Source organism: Dipodomys merriami, unplaced genomic scaffold (genome assembly GCF_024711535.1).
Source record: "Dipodomys merriami isolate MVZ:Mamm:240054 unplaced genomic scaffold, mDipMer1.0.p SCAF_72, whole genome shotgun sequence".
NCBI lineage: Eukaryota > Metazoa > Chordata > Mammalia > Rodentia > Heteromyidae > Dipodomys > Dipodomys merriami.
Window position 1 is genome coordinate 173,858 of NW_027206313.1, and position 27,675 is coordinate 201,532.

The 27,675-nt window shown below is 56.7% G+C and overlaps 2 protein-coding genes across 7 annotated transcripts in view; one reads left to right on the forward strand and one right to left on the reverse strand.

Annotated features, from left to right (window-relative positions):
• Window positions 1-26,670, reverse strand: part of LOC138818166 (uncharacterized protein C1orf105-like) — a 32,397-nt gene extending 5,727 nt beyond the window's left edge. For all 6 annotated transcript variants that reach the window (XR_011368994.1, XR_011368995.1, XM_070009106.1 and 3 more), the window contains exons 1-5: window positions 26,277-26,670; window positions 14,431-14,516; window positions 11,796-11,877; window positions 7,875-7,946; window positions 704-771 (exon numbers count right to left, since the gene is read on the reverse strand). Coding sequence is in view for 4 of the 6 variants with exons in the window: in XM_070009106.1 (XP_069865207.1) it covers window positions 704-771; window positions 7,875-7,946; window positions 11,796-11,877; window positions 14,431-14,516; window positions 26,277-26,297 (329 nt within the window). In the remaining 2 variants the exon portion in view is untranslated. The remainder of the gene's footprint in view (window positions 1-703; window positions 772-7,874; window positions 7,947-11,795; window positions 11,878-14,430; window positions 14,517-26,276) is intronic.
• Window positions 17,191-19,706, forward strand: LOC138818172 (phosphatidylinositol N-acetylglucosaminyltransferase subunit C). Its single transcript, XM_070009115.1, has 2 exons — window positions 17,191-17,312; window positions 18,369-19,706. Exon 2 carries the CDS (start codon window positions 18,575-18,577, stop codon window positions 19,469-19,471), a length of 897 nt encoding a protein of 298 aa, XP_069865216.1. The 5' UTR covers window positions 17,191-17,312; window positions 18,369-18,574; the 3' UTR covers window positions 19,472-19,706.
• Window positions 26,671-27,675: the final 1,005 nt, after the last annotated feature.

Sequence of the window (27,675 nt, forward strand, 5' to 3'; positions counted from 1 at the left end):
TTCCTTCCTTCCTTCCTTCTTTCCTCCCTCCCTCCCTTCCCTTCCTTCCTTCCTTCCTTCCTTCCTTCCTTCCTTCCTTCCTTCCTTCCTTCCTTTCCTTCCTTCCTTCCTCCCTCTCTGTTCTCTCCCTCCTCCCCTCCCTCCCTCCCTCCCTCTCTCTCTCCCCCTCTCCCCCTTCCCTCCCTTCCTGCCTCCTTCCCTCCCTCCCTCCATTCTCTTCCTTCCTTTCTTTTCCCCCTTCTCTCCCTCCTTTCCTTTCTCGGCCTGTGCTTGCTAGGTGCCTGAGCTGTGTGCTAGTCCTTCTGCTCACCCCGCCCCCGCCCCTTGGTTTTTAACGTGGTTTTACAATGGCAATTCCTGATCATTTTGCCTAGGCTGACCTTGAACCATAATCCTCCTACCTCCACCTCCCCAGAAGCTGGGATTCTTATAACTGTTCACCTTAGCTCCCTGGCTGTTCAAAGAAATCTTATTCTTTATTCTCTCCGTGAGAACCAAGTGGGAAGTAATCTCACACATTCCACAGTTGTTTCAGTAATCATTCAGACAGAAAAAAAAAAAGAAACAATTTTTGTCAGAGAAAATAAAGCCAGCCAAAAATTCCATTCCTGAAACCTACTACTTTCGCTGTTTCTCAATTCAGGACTCCATGCCTGTAACTAAGTACAGCTAGAATTAAAGTCGATTTAAATCGTTGGCTCACCTATGACACATAAGTTTCTCAAAAGACAGTTTCAGATCATCTGGGATTTCCAGAATTGTTGGTTGTACCTGCAGAAGAAAGATTCTGATTTAAATAATGTAACAATTCATTGAGCTCCTGCTGTATCTGGCTTTAGTCACGTACACATGGTGGGAGGCTGTGTACACGTGTGTGTACACGTGTGTATGTACGTGTGTGTGTGTGTACATGCAAGCGCGTGCACCTGTCCATGCCAGTACTGGGCTTTGAACTCAGCGTCTGGAGTTCTTGCGGGCCTTTCCCACGCTGCTGGTGCTCTAACTCTTGAGCCACACCTCCACCTCGGACTCTGGCTGTTTCACTGGAGTAAGTCTCTCAGACTTGTCTGCTTCCGTGGGCTCTGGGCCTCTTAGCTCTCAGTCTTCCAAGTAGTGAGGATTCCACACTCGCTTGCGCCCTGGATGAATCAGCCAGCGGCACAGACAGACTTCTTTATACAGCACAAAAGGCTGAGTCTTAAGACCTTGTGCGCTTCTTTGCTGATCAGAGATTAAAGTTAGATACCTCAAAATTAGACAGCCTTCCCAATCTGTTTGTTTAGGTCACACTCTGATTCTAGTAGTAGTAGTAGTATTGTAAAGGTGCTGTACAGAGAGGTTACAGTTACATAAGTAAGGAAATGAGTACATTTCTTCTCAAACATCCTTACTCCCTCCTGCTCTCTCCCTTCCCCCTCTCCCCCAGGTTGTAAAGTTCCTTTCCAGCGCAGTGTCTGGTGGTATGGCCGCCGCATTGGTTCACCCTTTGTCCTTTGTCCTTGATTCCCTTCCCATCCCCCAATCAGATAGCCATACATGCGATACGAAGGGTTCCAGAATCAAAAGCAGAGCGCCAGGGGCCCCAAGAACCCCGAGTCTCGTCGTATTTTCTTATTAGTGCCTCACTTCCCTGATGATCTTTCAGCCTCTCTCTTCTCCCCTTCCTCCTCTCCCCCTCCTGTTTCTCTCCCCTCTCTCTCTTTTCATTCCCTGACCCCAAACTGCTTAATTGAGATATTTTTAATAGCTCAAATTAGTGAACAAATGAGTCCATTTGGAGGTACCATCTGCAAGCTATTTTATTTTCTTGTGGTACTGGCGTTTGAACACTTGCTGGGCAGGAGCTCTTCTACTTGAGCCACGCCTGCATGTTTTGCTCAGCTTTTTGAGATAAGGTCTCACATTTGCCCAGGCCAACCTAGACCTTGGCCCTTTCTGTATCTGTGTTTCTCACGTAGCCGGGTGGCAGGCATGCTCCACCACACTGGCTTTTTCTGTTGAGTTGGGTCTCAAACACTTTGGTTTTGACCAGGATGGCGTGACCTTCAATTTCCCTGACCTACTAGTACTCAATATAACTGCTTTTAGAGAAACTCTTCAGTAAACAAACAAAACCCCATTTTATGCCACCGTTTCTTGTCCACCATGGTAGCTCTGCCGGTGAAGTGATGGTCACCCCGTGGTGGACGCAGGGTCCCTTTGGCTGCTAACCCTGAGTGGTGAAAACCAGGGGCCTGAAATTTACAATCCCATAAACTGCAAATGGCCGCTGGAGGTCCTCAGAGCAAAAAGCCCAGCCTCCCGTCAATGGTAGCAGATGCCCGCAGATGCCGATGGGAGGGTGGAGGAGGGGAGGCAGCAGAGACTTTGGGGACACCTGAGATTTGCAGGTACCTCGGAGGAGGGGGAAAATGCACCAGACGTGCACTTGGCAGGACAGATGTGGGACTCTGCCTTCTCCTAGCAGTGTGCTGCAGTCTGTAAGTCCAGCTGGGGTGTTATGCGTAGAGGGGGAGATGCAGATCAGAACAAAGCAGCCAGACATGGCATTTCTAGTCTTAGAAAGCATCATGGCGAATTGCTATTCATCTCACCCTACGGATCTTAATTTCAAGATCATGGTATATAGTATGTACAGGCCATGGTGGGGAATATTTTACCGTCTCCTTAAGCAATGAACAATTTTAGACAGCTTTTTGCTTATTTATGCGGGAACAGTGTGTGCACTTTTTGTATAAAAACTGTAGAGATTGATTCAAGATGACTCACAATTCCACCTCATGATCACCGTTTTGTGTTTACAGCCTTGGAGTGTGCGGGCATGGGCCTGTGTGGGGCGGGTGCGTGCTGGTGTGCATTCCTCTGGGGGAGGGGGCCCCCTTCCCCCATGACTCTGGGGACGGGTCGAGCCATTCCTGCTCCTCGGGTTAGCTCAAGGTGCCTCTTGCATTTCTTTAATGGCCGCCCACCGGCACCTTGCTTCCTCTTTTATTACCTTGAAGGACTCTTTCTGATTAAAGGTTGCTGATTGTCCACCTTCCCCAAGAAGGTCAACTTTCTGTCCCATGATTCTCTCCTGACTGCAGACTTACCTCCTCTGCCCCTGTGTATGATGTCTTCATAAACTTTGTCTATACCCGCATGGTAGGGTCCCTTTCTGCCTACCAGACACCGAGTTCCGGGGTCAAGCTCCTCTTTTGTTCTTTTTTCCTGACTGATTCAATATTTACTAGGCTATCATGACCTTCAGTCACGCACTGTGCTACAGAATATTTTAACTTACTTCTGTCCTTGCTTTGGTAACAGTTACCCAATGTTCCTCCATCCATCTCCAGCCTCTCAGCCCCTAGTAGTTCCTATTATATATTATATATTTGGGACAACTTTTTAAAGCCTGTGCATTTGAAATAGCTTATGTGGTATTTACCTATGTCAACTTGTTTTACCTCTTGTAATGGCCTTCCATTTCATAGGTTTTGATGCAAATGACATCCTTTCAATGGCCATATAACAGTGCATCCAGTACATATTTACCACACTTCTATTTTTCCTCTTTTTAATCTCTTTAAGGATTGTGAAAAGTGCAGCGCAATGGACAGACATCCTTTTGATATGCTGATATTTCCTTTGGACACATTCCCAGGATAGCCAGAGCTCACGGTGGTTTTAACTTTACTTCCTGGAGGAACTAACTGACTGCTGTTCTCCACCGGGGCTGCCATAGTCTACTTTCCCAGAGAGTGAGTAAGAGTTCTCTCTCTTCCACATCCTTGCCAGTACTGGTTATTTTTTGACCTTCTGGTAATAGCTATTCTAACTAGGGTGAGATGATATCTCATTGTGGTTTTGACTTTTATTTCCCTGACAGCTCATGAACTAGAACTTTTTTTCATAAATTTGTTTGATCATTTGAATTGTTTTTAGGAAGTGACTATTTATATCCTGTCCTATTTTAAAACTAGATTATTTATTTTTATTGAGGTTTTTTGATATTCCTTATTTATTCTGGATACTAACCCTTTGTCAGATAAACCGTTTGTTGTGCAGAAACTTCTAGTGTCACATAATCCCACTTACCAATTCTCTGTGTGTGTTTCTTTTTTCTGTTGGGCTTGGGGCTTGAACTAGGGCCTTCTCTGAGCCTTTGTGCTCAAGGTGCGCCCTACCACTTGAGCCACAGCTCCACTTTCAAATTAGTTTATGTGTGTGGGGTGTGTGTGGGGTGGGGGTTGCTAGGAATTGAACCCAGAGCCTCATGGGTGCGAAGCAAATGTGCTCTCCCCCTGAGCTCCATCCCCAGTCCCCTATTCGGGTTTTGGTTTGCTTTCTTTGAAGGTCTTATTAAACTCCCTATCTGTACAGATGCCTTGAAACAGTTCTGAGTATTCTTGTAGTTTCATGACTTACATTGAGGTCTGTGATCTATGTTGACTTTCTTTTTTATAAGGTAAGAGATGATGGTCAAGTTTCAGTCTCCAGAGTAGACAGTTTTCCCAGGACTATTTATAGAAGAAGCATCTTTTCTCCAGTGTATATTTGTGGTGCCTTTGTTGCAAATCAACTGATTGTAAATCCATGAGGCATTTACGCCATTCTATGCCATTGGTCTGTTTGCCTGTTCTTAGGCCAGTATCTTGCTGTTTTGATTACTGTAGCTTTGTAAGTATGTTTTGAAGTCAAGCAGTGTGATACCTCCAGCTTTATTCTTTTGCTCAAGATTGCTTTAGACATTCAGGGTCTTTTGTGATTCCAAATGAATTGTAGAATTATTTTCTCTAGTTCTGTGAAGAATTGAGAGATTGGATTGGACCCATAGATCACTGTGGGGAGTATGGACATTTTAACAATATCAATTCTTCCCATCCACAAACGTAGAAATAATGTGCTGATAAGAAGAATGTGTATTTTTCAACTGCTAGATGAAATGTTCTAGAAATGTCTGCAAGATCCATTTGACATACTGTATAGGTTAATTATGTCTCCCTTCTCTGCCTTCTCTTCCTTCCTTCCTTCCTTGCTTGCTTCCTTCCTTGCTTGCTTGCTTGCTTGCTTGCTTGCTTGCTTGCTTCCTTCCTTCCTTCCTTCCTTCCTTCCTTCCTTCCTTCCTCCCTCCCTTTCTCCTTCCCTTCCTTTCTTCCTTCCTTCCTTCCTTTCCTTCTCTTTCCTTCCTCCCCTACCCTTTCTACCTTCCCTCCCTCCCCTCCTCTTTCACATGAGTTTTAAAATCTGTTCATCAGTATTTACAAAAGATGCCTTATTTTGGTACTGGGGTTTGAATTCAAGTTTTTGTGAGTGCTAGGCAGGTGCTCTCCCATTAAGCCGTGCCTCCAGCCTTATTTTCCACGATTATTTTGAAATGGTTTTGGGTGTTCGTGGAGGTGCTGGGCTCTTGACTGGACTGTGGCCACTCATTTCACGCTTCCTGTTGTAGCTGGGACGACAGACATATGCACTGCACACAGGTATTCTTTTTTTTTTTTTTTTTTTTTGCCAGTGCTGGGGCTTGAACCCAGGGCCTGGGCGCTGTCCCTGAGCTTCTTTTGCCCAAGGCTAGCACTCTACCACTTGAGCCACAGCGCCACTTCTGGCTTTTTCTGTGTATGTGCACTGAGGAATTGAACCCAGGGCTTCCTGCATGGTAGGCTGGCACTCTACCACTGAGCCATCTTCCCGAGCCCAGGTATTGATTGAGTGGGGCTCTTGTGTATATGCCCTGGCTGGATTTTAAACTTGAACTCCCTGATCTCAACCTCCCGAATAGTTAGGATTACACATGTAAGCACCTGACACACTGACTGACACACCTGAGAGAGATTGTGTCGAATCTTACATGCATGTGATGCGTAATTGATCAATAATCAATGGATCTTTACAATATCAAGCATTTCAATTTAGGTCTTCATTCACTTAAGTCTTCTTTAACTTCTTTCAATAACATGTTGTGGTTCTTGGATGGACATCCTGAACTTCTGTGAACTTTATTAATCAAATGTTTTTGGTGATATTGTTAATGGGATGATCTTCTTCATCTCTCTTTTGCATTGTTTATTGTGAATAGATAGAATGCATTGGTGTTGGTATCCTGATCCTGCGACCCTGATGGCTCTGCTCTAGCCAGGACAGACTCTGTACGTGAGGTTGTGTCACTTGCCGATGTGTATTGTTTTACCTCTTTCTCGGAAATGCGGTTTTTTCCTTGCCTGAGCTCCTGTCCGCCAGCGTTCACAGCACAATGCCGACTGTGAGTGGGCGGTGCGGGCATCCTCGTCTTAGTCTTGGCTTCAGGGACGTCGCTTCGCCTCCGCGTTCACGATGTACGCGTTGGCACAGGTGTTTTTCACAGAGGCTGGGGAAGTTTCCTTCTAGGTCTAGAAATAGTTTCTGTCCTCCCCAGTCTTTGTGGCGAGGAAGGAGGGTCATGGTGCGTCTGGCCGGAGGATCTCCAAGTGTGACGGCAGACACGGGGGGTGTTCCATGCTTGTGTGTCTAGAACTCTGCGCCCTCCCACTAGGCCCCGCAGCACGAGAGTCGCGTGGCGATGGCCAGGCCACAGCTCCTGTCGGCCCGGGCCAGGGCGAAGGTGACAATCAGGTCTCCAGAGACAGGAGCTGCCCAAGTCCCAAGTGCACCAGCTCGGCCCTGGGGCCAGCCCGCGCTGAGGATGAGCCCAGGAATTGTGTCTGTTGAGATGCCAGTTCCAGCCGCACTTCAGCCAGTGCTGGTTCTGAGCACTGAGGTCCTGGCGTGGAGACGTGAGCTCAGTGCAAGCATTCAGGGGCAGCCCTGCAAGGAGTTTCCCTTCAATTTCCAGTCCCGCTCCAACAACGAATGCCACAACGTGGCTGCTTCTTCCCTATCCTAGTAGCCCAACGCCTTTGCCGGGAGCTGGGGAGGAGTCTCTCCAGCTTTGCTTTTCCTCCGTCAGCCAAAGGAGGAACACAGGGTATCCGATAGGAGGAGGCCCCTCTCCACCCCTCCCCAAACTTCACCAGGTAACTAAATTATTCTTAACCCCCTCTGGATGGTTGCCCTGACCCCGACACCACCCTAAGCCAGCCCTGATCCTCAGGTCAGCCCCCATTCCCATGGGACCCGGCCGAGCAGCCCTCCTGGGACCCGGCCTCTTTCTCCCGCACCTCTGGGGGGGAAGGGGGGGAGAGGCCTGTCTTTGTTTCCTCCACTCTCTGGCTTGCTTTATTTTTCTAATGCTCTTCCACCATTCCCCACCACGAATTACAGGTAATCCATGTCCAATGATAATCCCACGTGCTACAAATGACGGGAAATCCTTCTGCAGCTTTTCTTTCTAGTTGAACTCATGATGAAACCAAAGATTAAGGTTCTTGTTTCTTGATGGTGAGCGTGTGAGTGTGTGTGCACTGTTACAAGTTAGGGAGAAATTAAGAGGAAGGGCGAGGGCTGGGAAGGTGGCTCAGTGATAGAGCACTTGCCTTGCATGCATGAGGCCCTGGGTTTGATTCCTCAGCACCACATAAGCAAAAAGAAAAAAGCCGGAAGTGGCGCTGTGGCTCAAGTGGTAGAGCGCTCGCCTTGAGCTGAAGAGCTGAGGGACAGCGCCCAGGCCAGAGTTCAGGCCCCACTACCGGACCCCCACCCCCCCCAAAAAAAAAGAGGAAGGGAGAGGCTGCAGAGCTTCTGCACCATCCACAAAGTTGGAGTTACTCAGAACCCCAAACAAAGTGGCTCATCTCCCCTCTATCCCGCCTACCTTGGTTCACTCTGGCTTATTGGGACGGGAAAATGTTACTGTCTTGTGTCAGCTGAGGGCAACGGTTCCTCATCTGCAGCCTCCAGGGCTCCGGGAGGCTGCCCCCTGTGGTGTGCATGCCCACTTCTGTTACCCCTTTGCCTACCATTTTTATTTCTTGACACGCAGGACACAGCGGCTTTCTTCTGAGCAGCATGACATTGTTCTGGTTCTTGTCCTGAGAAGAAAAGCAGATGCAGGTGAGCAAAGGGGGAGGTGCCTGGAGCGATGATAACAGTGAGAGGGTAACGGGTTTCCCTCCGTCCCAGCCATCTCGAGGCTGGAGGGCTGCGGCAGGGTTCAGAGGGCCTGACCGGCAGTCCGGGCCTTGAACAGCTGGGGGCGGGCTCTAGTGGGCATTCCGGCTTCCCAGCCGGGTACCGGGCTGGCAGCCATGCGACTATGCGAGCAGGTGCCACGCCTGCCCCATTTGACACAGAAGCTCCACCCAAGGCCCCCAAGGCCTCTGAAGGCCTCTGGGCGAACAAAGACTTCTCTTCCACACCCTGCCCAAGGCCATTCTCTCTTCTGCTTTAAACTCTGGCTGGGCATCAGGTTGTCAGAGCCTGGTCCGGCCGCACAGGGCCTTCCGTGCCTGGCGACTGCTAAGCCTCAAGCTACAGGCAGAACTGGAGCGACAGGCAGAACTGGAGCTTCCCTTTCTGGAAGGAAGTGTGGCCCAGCTTCACAGAGACTAGGTGCCCGTGGCTCACGCTGTAACCCTAGCTTCTCAGAAGTCCGAGAGCTGAGGACCCAGGTTCAAAGCAAGTGCACGTGACTTTGATCTCCATTAACCAGCCAAAAGCCAGAAGTGGAGGTGTGGCTCCATAGTAGAGGAGCAGCAGGTTTCAGTGAAAAAGCCGACAGACAGCACCCAGACCCTGAGCTCAAGCCCCAGTACTGGCACACATACACACACGCATGCGCGTGCGCGCACACACGCCCCAGTAGAAGAATGGGGAGCCCTCTCCTCCCACTGTAACACGCCTTTCTGTCTAACTATTTCTGATCAGGGGTGAGAGGGCTCCAGAGCACACATGTGGAGCACGGGCTCAGGAAAACGTGGGATAGAAACTCTGTGGAATTTTCCTCATGTGTTACAAAGAAGAATGACACTGCATCGTTAGCAAAGAGATGAAAAGGCTTGGAAATTTTACGTGAAGAAAGTCAGGCCCAGGGGTGTTTTCTACAGAGGCTAGAATTAGTTTGCGAGCATATAAGTGAACACACTGCATGCTGTGCAAATTTATTCAGATGCAGTCACTGAAGTTCCGTAGATAGCAAAATCAAAGTAAACAAGATGAACACGAGGGGTGGAGCGTGGTCGAGGGGAGGGGTAGACCAACGAAGAGAAGAAGCGGGGGAATGCGGGAAAAGCAATTGCAAGGGCAGCCTGTGAAACTGAATGTGAGGCTGGGTGGGATGCCGAGGAGGCGGGCCACTGTGGCGTGGCCGTGGTGAGACCGTGGCGCGGCCGTGGTGAGACCGTGGCGCGGCCGTGGCGAGACTGTGGCGTGGTGTTCACTCGCTGCTTTGTCGAATGCCAACTGCTTGGCGCAGCGACTTAAAGACCCCTGATACACAGGAAAAAGATGGAGCGACTGAGAAAGGATTAAGACCACGCGTTCTTGGTGGTGGGAAAGCAGGAGTCACCATCCGATACATTTTCCCAGCTCGACTCTGCTACTGCACCATCTTTGCAGCCAAGGCCTTTTTTTTTGGCCATACCTCTGCTTGAAGCAAAATAAATGATGTTCTTTGTTCTGACTCCGGAGATCAGAGCTATAATAAAGTCAGATCAGAGAGGCTGGAAGGGGTGAGGCCCGGGTGGCCTTGGGAGCGGCTGGTCCGCTGCTCTGGTCCCCAGCTCCCCCGGCCCTGGACTGCTACATCACATCTTGGCACAACAACCCCACAACAGCTGGACATTTCCTTCTCTCTCACCAGTCTCACTGCCTGGAAATGCCTGAAGACAACGCCTCTGCGGCAAATGCTCACGTGAGGGATGCTTTTTATGGTTGGTTTTTGTTCTGCTCCACTTCTGGCCAGTACTGGGGCTTGAATTCTAGGCTTCTCATTCTCCCTTGGCTCAAGGTTAGGGCTCTCCTTGAGCCACACGTCCACTTCTGACTCATTAAGAGTCTCATGGATGTGTCTGGCGGGGTTGGTTTCGAACTGCAATCCCCAAATCTCAGTCTTGTGGGATTACAGGTGAGAGTCACTGGTGCCCAGCCTCCGCGAGGTGGGTAGACCTCATTTGCGAGATGTTCTCCCTCTCCCTGACATGCCGCTGAGCCCATGCTCCATCCGTCTGTCTGTCTATCAGGAAATGCTGTGCCCAGGGCCTGTACACCTGTGTTATCCAGAGGGCGAGGCGGAAGGGCACCGGGGATGTGATGTGAGAGTTCTCAGTGCTGCCCTTTGACCTGTGACCGTGAAGAGGGTCAGGTGGCAGGACCTTTGCACCCACACCCAGGCTCCTGGCCTCTGACTGCCTGTGGGCAGGTGGCGGCTTCTTGGCAAGTCTCTGCTTAGGGGCGAAAGGAACAGATAGGAAGCCCCCGTGCATTCCACCCCCGGGAGGCAGGGCTTGACACTTCTCTGGAAAGCAGCAGCTGCGGGCTGAGCCCTTACTTATTTGCCTCCTGGCTTGCACGTGTTCCCAGCAGGCCCCTGGGCAATGCCTGGGTCTGAGAACCAAGTCCCCGGTTCCTCCTCCGTGTGTCTGGTGTGCAGGGAGCAGGGTGGGGTGCCCGTGGCAGGAGGACTGGCTGGGCCCGGGGGCCTCTGCCCTCCCAGGTGCCAGGCCTTTGGGAGCTCTGGCTCTGGCTCCCTCTGCTGGCCCGTCCCAGGACTGCGGCCACGCAAGGCCAAGGCCTGCTAGCTAGCCAGCTGGCGGTTATGGTTCTCTCCCTCACCTGGCCCCAGCTGAGCTGCTGCCCGGCGGGTGCCCTCGTCGGGCACAGAGGCCAACCGGCCCGGGGAGAGCAGGCGCTGGGGGCGGCTGGGCGCGTTTCTCCGTGGCCTTTGTGGGGCTGATGAAGCGGCACCGGCGTGGACTCCTGGCGCTCTACCCAGTGAGACGCTGCTGCTCTCGGGACGGTCTAGTGCCCACGCGTCTGCTGCCCCCGGCCTCCGCACATCCGTGCTCCCTGAGCGCCCCAGCTCCCGGGCTGGGTGCTGGTGTTCTTCCCCACCCCAGGGCCCATCTTGCTTTCTCCACCCCCCCCTGCACTTGCACTGGGGAAGGACGAGGTGCCGGGCCTCCCCCTTCCTCCCGAACCTCCTCCCAGCTGCCCTGGCTCCTGCTGGCTTCCTCAGCCCCGCACTGGTCAGAGCACAGCAAAAGGGCTCAGCACAGGTCCTAGGCCGGCATCGGGGCTCCTGCAGTCCTGGTCCCCAGTGGCTGGACTCTTACTACCCACGAGGCCCTGCGCCAGGCACTGAGAGAGCCGAGAGCCCCGTCCCAGGCCCCAGGCCCCAGCCCCAGCCCCAGCCCCAGCCCCAGCCCCAGCAGCCCAGGAGGGCCTGCAATGTTTTCTGGGCCTGTGGCCAGGTGTTCTTTCTTTCTCTGCCCCGGGGTTGAGGGGTTGGGGGAGGGGTGTTTTAAGAATCACAGGAGCCTTGGCCACACAGGTGTGGGTCTGGGGTCAGGCTGCAGCCAATCAGTGTTGATTTCCGCAATGAGTGTGAAATTGCACAGGTGTGGGGACTTGTTTGCGGAAGATGGGAAGGCTGGAAAGGGAGTTAGAGACCCCCTAGAAACTAAGACTCACCTAGTGCCAGTTGAAAAGCAATGGCTGGTCTTTGGGCATTTCTAGTGTGCCTTTTTGAAGTGTCCAGCCCTCTTTCTTTATTCCTAGTTCTATGGACTTGGCAGGTGAAGCACTGAGAATGGGGGCGGGGGCGTCCATGTCTCTACTGGTGACGGGGGGGGGGGGGGGGGGGGGGAGGGGGGGCGGGCAGGAGGATGCTTGCTCCCGGTCAGCCAATCACTTTGCTTTAATTAAGGAATAAAAATGAGTACCTTCCATAAGTCACTGGGAACTTGAAACAGAATTGGCAAGCCCAGGTTCTTCCTGAAGGAAGTGGCAGAGAAATGAGGGGATCTGAAAATCAAAGCAAGCCGACGTTAGAAACGCAGATGCTGGTTCCCGGGAGCAGCAAGAGTCCCTTCGGGCCGGTCCTCTCCTCCACTTCCCCTGCAGCTCTGGGGCTTTGGCCTCCTAAGTCCCCTTGGCTTCTCTGTCCTGTTTGTGTCCAGCTGAGCAGCGCCCCTCCTGGATGGCCGCAGAGCGAACGGGTGGGAAGGACGCGCCGGAGACACCCGCAGCCCAGGGCTCTCGGTGGTGTGGATGGTGAACAGGTCCCCCTTTCCATGCCTGGCCGAATCCCCCAACAGTTTCTCCCCCCATGGAACATTCTTTCCAGTTAGCAAGTGACACAGAGATGCGTCAGGGACGACAGGAGTTTGCTTCACAGGGTCGCCAGCCGCATGGCTTGTGGGCTTTGCTTTATTCCGGGGTAGAGGCCAAGGCCTGGGGTTGGGGAAGGGCTGGTGATCACACCGTGTGTGTGTGTGTGTGTGTGTGTGTGTGTGTGTGTGTGTGTGTGTGTGTGTGTAGAGGCCAAGGCCTGGGGTTGGGGAAGGGCTGGTGATCACACCGTGTGTGTGTGTGTGTGTGTGTGTGTGTGTGTGTGTATGTGTGTGTAGAGGCCAAGGCCTGGGGTTGGGGAAGGGCTGGTGATCACACCGTGTGTGTGTGTGTGTGTGTGTGTGTGTGTGTGTGTGTGTGTGTGTGTGTGTGTGTGTGTGTGTGTGTGTGTGTGTGTGTGTGTGTGCCAGCCAAGAAATGCAGTGTGGGCTGTGGTGGGTGTGCCAAGAACACTTCTTTCCAAGGATGAAGGGTCTCATTGTGCCACTGTCATTTAAAGCAAAGGCATGCCAAAGGCATATGCCAAAGGCTGGTGCTCCCGAAGCATTGGTTTCCTGTGTCCTGGGCCCTGGGACCCCGAGGCAGATCTGACTCGGCTCCTCTCCACACACAGGTCCCGTGACCAAACGCCACCCAGAAGGACCCAGGGGTAAACTCAGACCTGCTTCAGCCCCAAAAAGCGCCCACCCTTGGGACCTGAGGGGCTTGTTCCACTGCTCCTCCTAATCTTTGCCACATCATTCTGCTAGACAGACTTGCCTAAGGCAACAGGATATTCTGAGCACCTTGAGAGTGCCCGCACCCCCACCCGCACCTCCACCCGCACCCGCACCCCCACCCGCACCCCCACCCCATCCTCCTCTTGGGGAAAGGCTTGGCCAAGAATAAATAGCTCGGAACCCAGCGCTTTGGACAAATGGGGGGCTCCTAATTCTGCCTGACTGGAAACTTCACCCTTTCCCTTTCCAAACGCTCTGCTCCGGCCTCCTCCTCCCACTGCGGGTGAGGTCAGTCCCGGCTCCCAGATCCGTCCAGCACCATCATGAGTAGAACTCACTGCCTTTTCTTTGTGACTAACTTAAGTGTTCAGTTGGGGGAAAAAACTATCCCCCCACTCCCTGCTTGCTGTGGATGGCCAGGTTGGAAGTGAACGGGAGCTGCGGTGCCTGTGGGTTCGAGGCCGCGGCTCCCAGCACCCCAGTGTCCACTGACTGTAGAGCGAGGCTGGTGCCCTGCTGCAGGAGCCAGACAGTGGAACCACCCCGGCCTTTCCTCTTCCTCTTCCCCCCATACCCGACCCTCACTTTCTCCTGTTTCCCCAGAGCAGGAAACAGTTCATGAAGGTGAGGAGGAAGCCTGGTTACTTCCCACAGGAGCAGCGACGCTGACCTCGCCCCTCAGTTACAAACTGTCCTGTTTGATGGGAAAACCCTGAGGGTTTCGTGGGGCTGGTGAAGTCGAGGCCAGCGCCTCCACACTGGGCCGGGGTGGGCCGGGGTGGCCGGGGTGGCCAGGGTGGGCCGGGGTGGGCCGGGGGTGGGCCGGGGTGGCCGGGGTGGCCCGGGGTGGGCCGGGGTGGGCCGGGGGTGGGCCGGGGTGGCCGGGGTGGGCCGGGGTGGGCCGGGGTGGCCGGGGTGGCCCGGGGTGGGCCGGGGTGGGCCGGGGTGGCCGGGGTGGGCCGGGGTGGGCCGGGGGTGGGCCGGGGGTGGGCCGGGGTGGCCGGGGGTGGGCCGGGGTGGCCGGGGTGGGCCGGGGTGGGCCGGGGGTGGGCCGGGGTGGCCGGGGTGGCCGGGGTGGGCCGGGGGTGGGCCGGGGTGGGCCGGGGGTGGGCCGGGGTGGCCGGGGGTGGGCCGGGGGTGGCGGGGGTGGCCGGGGGTGGCCGGGGTGGGCCGGGGGTGGGCCGGGTGAGCGGGGTGAGCAGGGTGGGCCGGGGTGGGCCGGGCAGCTGCTGCTCTGTGAGGCCGGAGCCTGAAACCTTCCCACTGGGCAGGGGAGGAGGGGGAGCCCTGGGGGGTCCATGCGCGGGCCTCGGGGCTTCCTGAGCGGTGGCGAGGGGGGCACGGCGGGGCTCCACCTCCGGCAGACGTGGGTTCCTGTCTGGGCGCCTGGCTGGTCCCGCACGTTCCCCGCTGGGGTCCCGGGTCCCGCACGGACCCCGCTGGGGTCCCGGGTCCCGCACGCTGGATCGGGTCCCGGGTCCCGCACGCTGGCTCGGGCCGCCATTACCTCTTCGGGAGGCTGAGCACCAGCGGCTTGTTCATGATGCTCGCTTCACTAAGCCACGGAACCTTCTCGAACTTTGGGACGGAAGCCTGAGGAGAGACGGGAGAGGGGTCGGCAGAGCCCCGGTCCCAACCCCGGGCTCCCGCCGGGCGGCCTTGAACCGCCGTCCTCGGACCTCAGCCGCCCGGGAAGCCCGGCCCGTGACCTCCCCGGTGACCTCCGGTGACCTTCCCGATGACCTCCCCGGTGACCTTCCCGATGATCTCCCCGGTGACCACCCCGTGACCATCCCGTGACCTCCCCGGTGACCATCCCCGTGACCACCCCGTGACCATCCCGGTGACCTCCGGTGACCTCCCTGGTGACCTTCCCGGTGACCACCCCGTGACTATCCCGGTGACCACCCCGTGACCACCCCGTGACCTCCCCGGTGACCTCCCCGGTGACCTCCCCGGTGACCATCCCGGTGACCTCCCCGGTGACCACCCCGTGACCACCCCGTGACCTCCCCGGTGACCTTCCCGGTGACCTCCCCGGTGACCATCCCGGTGACCATCCCGTGACCTCCCCGGTGACCACCCCGTGACTATCCCGGTGACCACCCCGGTGACCACCCCGTTGACCTCCCCGGTGACCTCCCCGGTGACCATCCCGTGACCTCCCCGTGACCACCCCGGTGACCATCCCGTGACCATCCTGGTGACCTCCCCGGTGACCATCCCGGTGACCTCCCCGGTGACCTTCCCGGTGACCACCCCGTGACCACCCCGGTGACCTCCCCGGTGACCACCCCGGTGACCTTCCCGGTGACCTCCCCGGTGACCTTCCCGGTGACCTCCCCGGTGACCTTCCCGGTGACCACCCCGGTGACCTTCCCGGTGACCACCCCGTGACCACCCCGGTGACCTCCCCGGTGACCATCCCGGTGACCTTCCCGGTGACCTCCCCGGTGACCACCCCGGTGACCTCCCCGGTGACCATCCCGGTGACCTTCCCGGTGACCTCCCCGGTGACCACCCCGGTGACCTCCCCGGTGACCTCCCCGGTGACCTTCCCGGTGACCACCCCGTGACCACCCCGGTGACCTCCCCGGTGACCACCCCGGTGACCTTCCCGGTGACCTTCCCGGTGACCTCCCCGGTGACCTTCTCGGTGACCACCCCGTGACCACCCCGGTGACCTTCCCGGTGACCACCCCGGTGACCTTCCCGGTGACCACCCCGTGACCACCCCGGTGACCTTCCCGGTGACCACCCCGGTGACCTTCCCGGTGACCGGGTCGGGGGTCCCGGGGGGGGGCTGCGGGGTCGGGGGTCCCGGGGGGCTGCGGGGTCGGGGGTCCCGAGGGGCTGCGGGGTCGGGGGTCCCGGGGGGGGTCTGCGGGGTCGGGGGTCCCGGGGGTCTGCGGGGTCGGGGGTCCCGGGGGGGGCTGCGGGGTCGGGGGTCCCGGGGGTCTGCGGGGTCGGGGGTCCCGGGGGGGCTGCGGGGTCGGGGGTCCCGGGGGGCTGCGGGGTCGGGGGTCCCGGTGGGGGGCTGCGGGGTCGGGGCTCTCGGAGGGGGCTGCGGGGTCGGGGGTCCCGGTGGGGGGCTGCGGGGTCGGGGCTCTCGGAGGGGGCTGCGGGGTCGGGGGTCCCGGTGGGGGGCTGCGGGGTCGGGGCTCTCGGAGGGGGCTGCGGGGTCGGGGGTCCCGGGGGGTCTGCGGGGTCGGGGGTCCCGGGGGGGCTGCGGGGTCGGGGGTCCCGGGGGGCTGCGGGGTCGGGGGTCCCGGGGGGCTGCGGGGTCGGGGGTCCCGGGGGGCTGCGGGGTCGGGGGTCCCGGGGGGCTGCGGGGTCCGGACCCGAGGACGGCCCGTCCCGACCGCGGCGCCCACGCGGGCGGCCCCGCCCCGCTCCCCGCCGGCCTCAGCGCGGCCCCAGCCCGGCGCCCTCTGCTGCCCGCTTCTCCGGGCGCGGAGCCGCGGCGGACGATCGGGCGTCGGCGAGGGCGGCGGCGGGGGGCGGCGGGGGGCGGCGGCGGGGGGCGGCGGGGGGCGGCGGGGGGCGGCGGCGGGGGGCGGCGGCGGGGGGCGGCGGGGGCGGCCAGCAGGGGGCGGCGGCGGGGGGCGGCGGGGGGCGGCGGCGGGGGGCGGCGGCGGGGGGCGGCGGCGGGGGGCGGCGGGGGGGCGGCGGCGGGGGGCGGCGGGGGGCGGCGGGGGGGCGGCGGCGGGGGGCGGCGGCGGGGGGCGGGGGCGGGGGGCGGCGGGGGGCGGCGGCGGGGGGCGGCGGCGGGGGGCGGCGGGGGGCGGCCAGCAGGGGGCGGGGGGCGGGGGCGGGGGGCGGGCGGCGGGGGGCGGCGGGGGGCGGCGGCGGCGGGGGGCGGCGGGGGGCGGCGGCGGGGGGCGGCGGGGGGCGGCGGGGGGCGGCCAGCGGGGGGCGGCGGCGGGGGGCGGCGGCGGGGGGCGGCGGCGGGGGGCGGCGGCGGGGGGCGGCGGCGGGGGGCGGCCAGCAGGGGGCGGCGGCGGGGGGCGGCGGGGGGGCGGCGGCGGGGGGCGGCGGCGGGGGGCGGCGGCGGGGGGCGGCGGCGGGGGGCGGCGGGGGGCGGCGGCGGGGGGCGGCGGCGGGGGGCGGCGGGGGGCGGCGGGGGGCGGCGGGGGGCGGCCAGCAGGGGGCGGCGGCGGCCTTCGCGGAGGGCGGGGGGCGCTCTAGCCGCCGACTGGCGCAGGGGCCGGAAGCTGTCCGGCTACCGTCGCCGCGCCCCGCAGCCCGGAAGCGGAAGGAGGTGGGCTGCCAGACCCTTCCGGCCGCGGTCGCCGGGCAGGCGCGGCGGAGGGTTCCGGGTGGCTGCCATTCCCCCAGGCCCGAGGCCGGGTGAGGGCCGGCGGCGCTGCAGCGGCCGAGCGCCCGAGGGTGAGTCGGAGGCCCGGGGACGCCCCGCCGGGCCGGGCCCCGCCGCCGTGGGGCGGGCGTCGGGCGGTCGGCCTCCGGGGTCCGCCCGGCCTCCCACCCCGCGCGGTCCCGGCCCGGGGAGGACGGCGGCGCCGGCGCTGAGCAGCCCCTCCGCCCGGGCCTGGCGCCGCCGCGGCCTCGGCGTCGGGCCAAAGCCCTGGAGCCGCTGCGGGCGCCCGCGGGGGAGCGGGGCCGGGCCGGGCCGGGGCGGGGCGGGGGGGGCGGGAGGGGGGGACGGGACGGGACGGGGGGGGGACGGGGAGAGGGGACGGGATGGGACGGGGATGGGGACAGGGACGGGGACGGGATGGGGACGGGATGGGACGGGGATGGGGATGGGATGGGGACGGGATGGGGACAGGGACGGGGACGGGATGGGGACAGGATGGGATGGGGATGGGATGGGGACAGGGATGGGATGGGGATGGGATGGGGACAGGGATGGGATGGGGACGGGATGGGGACGGGATGAGGACGGGATGGGGATGGGGACGGGGACGGGATGGGGACAGGGACGGGGACGGGATGGGGACGGGATGGGGATGGGGACAGGGATGGGATGGGGACGGGATGAGGACGGGATGGGGATGGGGATGGGGATGGGATGGGGATGGGATGGGGACGGGATGGGGATGGGGATGGGATGGGGATGGGATGGGGACGGGATGGGGGATGGGATGGGGACGGGATGGGGGATGGGATGGGGACGGGATGGGGGATGGGGGACAGGGATGGGTGGCGGGACGGGGATGGGGGACGGGGACGGGATGGGGGATGGGGACAGGGATGGGGGACGGGACTGAGATGGGGGATAAGGGACAGGGATGGGGGCTAGGGATGGGGGCTGGGGCCCTGGCAGGGGGCAGCCCTGGCTCACCAGGCCGCACCTCGATGAGGAAACAGCTCTGAAAACGCCATGTGGGTCACCCGAGTGGTCACCCGAGTGGTGTTCTTTAGTGATCGGAGCTGGCCCTTGCTGCTCACCCCTCGGCTGTCCTCACAAGCCTCTCTTTCTAGGAACGTGGCTGTGGCGTCCTACCCCAGAAGAAACCCTTCGCTTCGCAGGCCGCGCCGGGTTGCCGCCTTGTGAACAGGGAAAGGTCAGTACAGTTCCCTGCAGGAACTGCCGGCGAGGTCTTATTTCAGATCTTCACAAAGAACTAGAGCCCTGTGGGCCTCTCCGAGGGAGCCCTGCTGGCGTGATTTGTGAGGGAGAGGATACGATGATGTGTGACAAAGCTGAAACCCACACCACGGAGGTCCGGTGGCAGAAGGTCTTATACGAGCGGCAGCCCTTCCCTGATAACTATGTGGACCGGCGGTTCCTGGAAGAGCTCCAGAAAAACATCTATGCCCGCAAGTACCAATACTGGGCAGTGGTGTTTGAGTCCAGTGTGGTGGTGCAGCAGCTTTGCAGCGTCTGTGTTTTTGTGGTTATCTGGTGGTACATGGATGAGGGTCTGCTGGCTCCCCACTGGCTCTTCGGGACGGGCTTGGCGTCTTCGGTCGTCGGCTACGTCCTGTTTGACCTGGTGGACGGAGGCGATGGTCGGAGGAGGAGTGGGCGGACCCGCTGGGATGACCTCAAGAGTGCCCTGGTCTTCGTCACCTTCACCTACGGGTTCTCCCCGGTGCTGAAGACCCTGACGGAGTCCGTTAGCACAGACACTGTCTACGCCATGTCCGTCTTCATGCTGCTAGGCCACCTCATCTTCTTTGATTACGGGGCCAACGCTGCCATTGTGTCCAGCACACTGTCTCTGAACATGGCCATCTTTGCCTCCGTCTGCCTGGCCTCCCGGCTGCCCCGGTCTCTGCATGCCTTCATCATGGTCACCTTTGCTATCCAGATTTTTGCCCTGTGGCCCATGTTACAAAAGAAACTGAAGGCCTTCACCCCCCGCAGCTACGTGGGGGTCACCCTGCTTTTCGCACTTTCGGCTCTCGGGGGCCTGCTCTCCATTAGCGGTGTGGGAGCTGTGCTCTTTGCCCTTCTGCTGATCTCCATCTCCTGTCTCTGCCCTTTCTACCTCATTCGCCTGCAGCTTCTTAAGGAAAACATTCACGGGCCCTGGGATGAGGCTGAAATCAAAGAGGACTTGTCCAGGTTCCTCAGCTAAGTTAAGCACCTCCTCTACATGATTAAAGCAAGCTGTCAGACTCCCATCCTAACCAGAATAACATCTGAAGGCAGGGTTCCATTCTGGAAGCACCAGGTTAATATGGGTGAGACAAGAGATCAGAAGGAAAACGTTAACCCAAGGCTTGTAGATGGAGAACTTTTCTAGTGCCCTCTTGAGTTATCTGCTGTAACAAATGAAGTGGTTTCTATTTATTAAAAACAACAACAACATACCCACTAAGTTGTCTCAATTTTTCTGAAAGCCAGAGGCAGGCAGACGAGTTATGAAGAGAATAAGTGTGTGTGTGTGTGTGTGTGTGTGTGTATTTCTCTACCTTTTTGTGTGTGCAGGTTCTTAGGTTTCTAGTTCAAATCTTAGAACTCAGGGTGCTGTCTCCAGTTCCCTCGCCCAAGGCCATAGAATAATAGCCACTTAACCTTGACTCAGAGTGTCTGCTTCGTGCTTAGGAAATGTGTAGATAATAAAGGAGAACAATGTGTTAATACAAGCAGAATGTTAGGGGGATTCCGAGAAGCTGGAGACAAGGTTCATCTGGAGTCATTAGGCCATGCTTGAGAGGAGCTAGCATTTAGGGTAGGTGGCATTGAAATGACACCGACCATGGCATTAGGGCAGTGTAACAAGGGCCTTTGTGGGGCTGATCAGCAATGTCATCAAATAGTGGCCGCCTGTGGCTGGGGAACACTATGGGGCTGGTAAGCCCTGTTCAGTGAGGATACCAACTGCTCCAACTGGCTCAGGGGCAAAGAAGGGACTTCGGACTGGCCTCCATGGTTCTGTCTGCATGGTGTAGGCTACCCTGTGTCTTAAAGTTGCCAGAATTGGCTTATAATAATTCCGTAGACATACATTGTCTGGAAGCGGGGTTTTAAACTCGGTCTTCCTGCATCTCAAACTTAAAGCCAGTGTCCTGGGTGCTTCCTAGCACTGAGCCCTCATGCTCAGCTGGTTTTGTTTTTGGGTTTTAGTATTCTTGCCTTATTTGAGTGGGTTTCTGATAGCCAACTTTAGGGAATTCACTTGGCAACCTCATCCATATCAGTGAGCAGAAAGCTCCACAGATTTGAAGAACAGTGGACGGATGACTGAATCATTTTCCACTTTCCTTCCCTGTCGCCTAACTACTTGGTTTGGTGGCTGTGGAGGCTCCTTGGGGCGGGGTAACAGTGGGGAGCGGACAGCTACTGGACGTGGGAAAGTGGAGGAGGCAGCAGAAGACTCGGTTTGGATAGGAAAGTGGTCATTGCAGGGAGAAGGCCATCCCATCCGGAGTGGACTGTACCATATGTTCGAAAGGGCTTCAGCCCTGCCGCATGCTGGTGGGTAAACGGCTGTAGAGGCGGGGATTGAGTCTGTGTGACCACTTTGCATTACTCCAAGTCAAGGGGCTTTTGAAGAGGGATGTAGAATACACTGTCCTATGGAAAGTATGGAAAGTAGCAGCTGAGGCTGAACTCAACACTTTACCGCCTTCAGAACCTGAATGTGGCCTGTTGCAGAAATGGAGATAAAAATGAAGGTCCACACTGTGTGGGGTGAGCGGGCTGAGGCCAGAAGTCAGCACCTTTACATAAAGAGGGAGAGGAGTAGCAGGCCCGCCGAGCCTCTAGCCGCATGGGCCTGGGTGTGCATTTGGGGTGCTTGTGAGGCTGCGTGGAGCACACAGCACGGCAGCTCAGAGTTCCGAGCATAATTCAGAAGCATGTTGAGAAATAGGACCCAGTGCTTTTGTACCTGGAATTTGGGGTACAGAACTAACGATAGTGGTATTAGAAATAGGTCAGTCACTGAGACAACTGGAACCATCCAAATGAAAGAAATCGAAGTTCAACGAGTACGCACTCGAGGGGATTGCGGGACAACAGCCTGAAAAGACTATACAATTTCTCGGGGCAGGCTGAGGGGTGGCTCGCTGGGAGAGCATTCGCACGCTAGCATGCACAAGGCAGTGGGTTTGATCCCCAGCTCTAAACAGTAACTGCCCAGGGTGGAGGAAAGTGATTTGTTTACCAAATTGTGATGTATTTAGAAGGCACTGGAATTTGAGCTGGATGTATTTAGGCCAAGTGAAAATACATCCCTTGTATTTTCTGCAGGGTAACTCTAAAAAGTTATACAGGCCACGAATAGAAACGTTTTTGAAAGGCACAGGGAAAATTGCAAGAAAAAAAAAGCTATATATCCTTTGTTAAGAAACCAATCTTGAGGCATTTCGTATTGCTGTGAAGGATGACTCCCCTGCAGTGTGCTTATTGGGAGAATGGTTGGTAGCCCTGGGATTGCAGTTGCTGGGAAAGTTACCCATCGCTTAAGTCTAAATAGAACATTCATGACTGGTCTCTGGAGGACCGTGTGTAGAGGACGGCTGTGTCTGCGTGGGGATTGGCTATCCACCTGGAAATGCTTGCCGGCCTACGGGGAGCTCCACTGCTCATCAGGGGCAGTGGCGGGGAGTCTGGGGAGCATGCTGCATGTGAGAGCAAGGGGGGGGCGGGGGGGGCGGGGCAGCCCTTCCAAAGGACCCCGCTCGGGGCGGGATCTTAGCGTCCTTCCAAGGCCCATAGAGGCCCTACAGGAGGTACAGCTCTGGGGAGGTGGGTCTCAGTGGGCGGGTTACATCCCGGGGGTGTGCCTGGACGCAGGACCGGCCTCTTCCCTGCCCTCTCTTAGCACGCCTGAGGTGAGCAGCTTTCACACCGCTCCTGCATAGTGTACTTACTGCTTCTCCACAAGTCTGAAGAGCCAAACGCTCCAAAACTGAGTCAAAACAGACCTTTCCTCCTTTACGTTGTTACCTCAGATACTTAGTTGGTGAGGGGGAAGCTGAACCGCAGGAGCCGAGGACGGAGGCTGGGTGCTGGGGACCAAGGCAGAGCTGTGACATAGCAGGGTATCATTGTAGCTGGAAGGCGTGTGCACAGGTGTGGTGGTTCTGAGGGGGATGGTATCAGATCTGTAGGCTGATGTCAGTACTACAAGCTCGAGAAAACCTTTACATGGCTGTGGGCGTAAAAGTTTATACTTAGCCGGGCGCCGGTGGCTCCTATCTGTAATCCTAGATACTCAGGAGGCTGAGATCTGAGGATCGTGGTTCAAAGCCAGCCAGGCTGGAAAGTCCGTGAGACTCTTATCCCCAATAATCCTAGAAAACCAGAAGTGGCGCTGTGGCTCAAGTGGTAGAGCGCTGCCTTGAAGCCAGGTGCCAGTGGCTCTTCTCTGTAAACCTAGCCTCTCAGGAGGCTGAGATCTGAGGATCACAGTTCAGTCAGTCCAGGCAGAAAAATCCCTGAGACTCTTATCTCCAAAGAGGAGCTATGGCTCAAGTGGTAGAGTGCTAGCCTTGAGCAAAGAAGCCCGGGGACTGCCCAGCTCAAGCTCCAGGACTTGTGTGTGCACGTGCACACACACATTCATATTGAGCACATGGAAGGAGGTATATGGAGCTATCCTGCACATGTTCTAAGCCAAAGAAAAGTTATAGGACAAGAGAAAGAAAAGTCAGCAGAGGGCATCAGTTACACGATAATTCAGTATTTCAAGCCATTGAATGCAGGGAAGTAGGTTTGGGACACAGTGCCACCTTGTGGAAGTTATTAATATTCCTTTTTACGAGAGCATTCAATGAAGGCTTGGGAAATAACCCCAGCCCTCCAGGTCTCCTTATCTGAGAGCCCCGTGCTATGTGCAGCATTTGCACACCATCCTGTTCTTAGCACAGTCCCTTTTACAGCTGAGGAGACTGAGGCTCCGTTCTAGCCAATATGAGTAGGCGGTGCTGATATTCTGCTTTTCTGACAGACCACGGATTGGTGGTTGCTTCTAACGCTTTCCAAATCCCTTGTCGTCTCTTTTAACCTTTGTCGTATCTCCCCGGTGTCCATCCGAGTACATACTGTCAGCCTAGGCTTTCCTCGACATATTCTCTACATTTGTATGGGGTGAACGACGCCCACGCCTCTTCCAGGGGAAGAGGATGCCCAGAGGCCGCCCAAGCCAACCAGCACCTACACCCTCACCACTGCATCTGCCTGGAACTTTCTGGAATGTATTTACCAGTGTAACCCTCCTTAGCCATCCCAGAGTCTCTAGACGTTTAGGTCACTCTCCCCTCTAATCCTTGTACATTTCCGTATGTTCCTATTCCATCCCCGTCTCCCAGCCCCCAAGCTTCTGGAACTTTCCATCATCTACCCCTCATCAATAAAGTCCCCTCCACCTTTGCCCTGCTCTCTGGGACATGTCTAATGGTGCTCGCGCTCATGCGTTCTCCGAGGCACCACAGCCTCTCAGGTCAGACTGCTGAGCCCTTCATCAGGGAGCTGCCCTTCCTTTCCAGACCTTTCTTCCTCCTCCCTGAACTTTCCAGCTTTGATTCTCTTGGCATCGGACTCTAGCACACCCTCCCCAAAACTGCTTTGAACTATGACCTCCAGTCCTTTCTTCCTGTCTCCCGAGGGTCCCCACTCCCCCCAGTGCTCCGTGGCGTTAGCTCTTGGCATTTTCTTACACTTGAAGGCCTACCCATCCTGCCTCTCATTTTCTTGGATTTCACTTTTCCCACGACCTTGCCCCTCCCCACTCCAGCTTCTAACAAATCTTTATCCACTCCCTGACCCCCTCCTAGCTTCCCACTCCCCCATTGCCTAACCTTTTAGAGTTTCAGTCCACTGACCTTTAAAGTCTCTCAGTCCCGTCTGATACCTCACCTTGCAGTTCGCTCTGCTGATCCATGGTAAATCCAAGGCCAATCTTTATAATCGTGTCCATGCACGTGCACACACACACACACACACACACACACACACACACACACACACACACACACACGAGTTTGATAAACCCATGCTGAGCAAATCCAGCTCTCTACACAAAGTGCAAACTGGCTTATTTGAAATTCGCCACCTCAGTGCTGAAGCTATTAATAAGGTGATCATTTGACACATCCATAGTCTATCCAATCTCCAAGTATCCTGAACTTTCTCATAGCTGCTCTCTCCTCATTCCCCTGTAACGTCCTGCTCCATCATCATCTTCACCTGGCTCCTTGCCTCCAAGCTTCCCGAGAACATGGAATCAACCAGAAAAGATCCTCAAAGAATCTCCGCACTCACTCTGCTGTCCCCACTCCTCTGCCTTGCCCGTGTTCTGAGAACTGTGGCTGCCCTGCCCTTGCGTCCCGTCCTCAGCCTGCCCACCCACTCACAGGTGCCCAGCAACTTCCCTCACACAGAACCCAGCACTCGAACCTGCCGTGTGCGCCGTGCACACGCATGCACCCGTCCTTTTCACATGCTAAACAATCAGATCCTTGAGGCCTCGGACAGCTTTTGTGTGTGTTGCTGAGAGTAATTTTTGTCTTTAAAAAAGAAGGCAGACAGACAGAAGGAACTGTCTCGTGGCTCTAGCTTGCTCTGAAAGGAGATTCAGAAGGAAACCAAGCCTGACCGGTTTTGGCAGTGTTGCGGGCTTTGGCCGGACGCTTTCTTAGCAGCTGTCGGGAGAGGCCGGGCTCTCCTCTGACTCCCAGCTCCTTCGTGCGGCTCCTGGGCTTTGCTGAGGTTCTCTTTGTGCTTGTCGACGACTCACTCTCCTGGATTTCACTCCTGAAGGTATAAAATGGGGCTGGAAGTTGGCTCGGCTGGAAAGGGCCATGAAGTCAGATGGAAGATGGAGTGTAGAAGTAGCAGAGTGGATTCCTGACCCGTCCAGAAGCAGGCAGCGCCTCACATTGTGGTCTGATCGTGGTGTGCCCACAGTTTCGTTGTTTAACAGTAACTTGTGCCGGGTTAAGATGGTGGCAGGGGCTTGCGTCTTTTTAATGGGAACCTTTATGAGGCACGTTCACTCATGAGGACTTTTAGTCGCACACCTAATGTGGAGTTAGCAAGTGAACGTGGGCTGCCAAGTGCACATGTTTTCAAACCTGGGGACACAGAGTACTGAAGTTCACCTGCTCCAAACCCACGAGCTCCCCTCCGCTGCTAAGTAATCAGCGGCTACTCACTCACCGTTGTGTCATGGTTTAGATTTGAGATGTTTCCTACACACTTCCTTGTGGAGGCTTGCTTTCCATGGGCCAGTAGGCGCAGCTGGGTTCCAGTAGCTTGAGGCTGTAACCCTGGCTATTCAGGAGGCTGAGATGTGAGGATGATGGTTGAAGCCACCCTGGGAGGCTAAGGAAGACTTTCATCTCCGATTAACCGCCAAAACACCGGAAGTGGCACTGTGGCTCCCGTGGTAGAGTGCCGGCCTTGAGCACAACAGCGCAGGGACAGTGCCCAGGCCCTGAGTTCAAGCCCCATGGTGGTTAAAAAACAGAAGTAATTGGATCCTGAGGCCTTGACCAAATTGAGGGAGTCATCCTTTGACGGAGCTGTGCCATATGGGAGGTGGGGCGGACAGAACTGGAAAGGCCTTTCTTGTGTTCTTGCTCCTTGCTTCGTTCCTCCCTCTCCCCTCCTTCCTTCCCTCCTTCTCTGCTTCCAGGAAGAACCAGCCGTAACAATCGGCCTCATCTCCTGTCCCAAGTAATGAGTCCAGTTGCTCATGGACTGAAGTCCCTGGACTGTGAGCTGAAACCAGACCTTCCTCTCTAAAGATTTTCTTTTTTTCACTTTGACACTTGTCACAGTGATCAAAGTCAACTAATACACTCTGCGTAGCTTTTAGGGTGTCTGTTGAAACACCCCTTAATGGTATGTACGGGTAGTCTCCGAAACGTACAGACGTTTGTTTACCAGTGAAACCTGCAAGGAAAGGGTTAAGAGTCATCGACTCCTACCTTCAGTAGTCTTCTTTCCATCTCTTAGGCGTTCTGGATTTTTCTAGCTGTCGGCTAGGCACCTGTCGTTCCCCTCTTTGCTACCAGCAGAAGACAGCTGCAGAGCAACTTCTGAACCCCAAGCCTCTCGCTCAGGATGCCAAGCAGGTGCGCAGACCCTGTCTCAGCCTGTGACGGATATGTCCCTTTTCAACCCACTCTCAGGTGACTTAGCATTATGACCCAATATTCCGTTAGGAATGAAGAGTTCGGGTTTTGATTGTTTCTTGATCAGAAGTCACAATTCCTGTGTTCTGTGGCATTCGCTTAGGTTGGGACAAGTGGGTAATGGGGTTCTAGAATTGAAGCAGCTCGGTAACAATCGGCTCCAGAAAGATTGACCTTGGGGAGGTGGTGTGAGTCATCTGGGAACACCTTCTCTGTTGCGTGGGGGTACTAATCTGGGCGCAGAGCTATCTGGGAAGAATGTGGGTTTGGACTGAGCTCCTGGGAAGGTCACAAGACTGCGGCTGGGAGTCACTGGGCGTGATCAGCCCGCCCAGAGGTGGGCGCTTCGGCTGGACGCTTGGCTTTGCTGCCTGTGAAGTTCGTTACCAGTGCTCTCACGGCCTGAAATTCGCACAGCGTCAGGCGAAGGCCACGAGGTTTGCTTGGACACTTCGGTTCTTAACGGTCTTTATGGTTCAAAGCGGGGCTTTTCTGTTATAACGGGGAAGGCCTACCTATGTCTCCCCGTGCCCTTCCCCCCATACCAGGGCTCAGCCAACTCTGGCAATTTAATAAGCAGAACACCAAGTCCTGATGACTGGCTTTTTTTTACTCTAGATATTTCAAGTAGAAGATGTGGCGCACCCCCGTAAGTGAGCTCATGAAGCCCACAGGACAGTGTTGTGGCGCTGGTTGTTTGTCTGTCAGTGAGCATGTGCATGCCTGCTGGGCCTGGGTGGTCTCTGGGCCGCTGGTTTTGTTTAGCTTTCCTGCCCAGGCTGCTTTTGAACTGTGGTCTTCAGAGCTCAGCCTCCTGAAATAGGATTACAAGCCTGAGCAGCCAGTACCCAGCCGAGTGCTACCTTTAAATCACCCTGATTTAGGCCGTGTAAACCTTCAAAACAGAAAATTCTAAATGAAATGTAAAACTACAAGAAGGTGCCACATATCTGGCAGGATTGTACTGTGTTACCTCATTTATAAACACTTTATTTGGATAAATCTTTGAGGTGCTTTAAAAAAATTATGGCCTACGGGCTGGGAAGGTGGCTCAGTGGTAGAGTGCTTGCCTTGCATGCATGAGGCCCTGGGTTCGATTCCTTAGCACCACATTCGCAGAAAAAGCTGTAAGTGGCTCTGTGGCTCAAGTGGTAGAGCGCTCGCCTTGAGCTGAAGAGCTGAGGGACAGCGC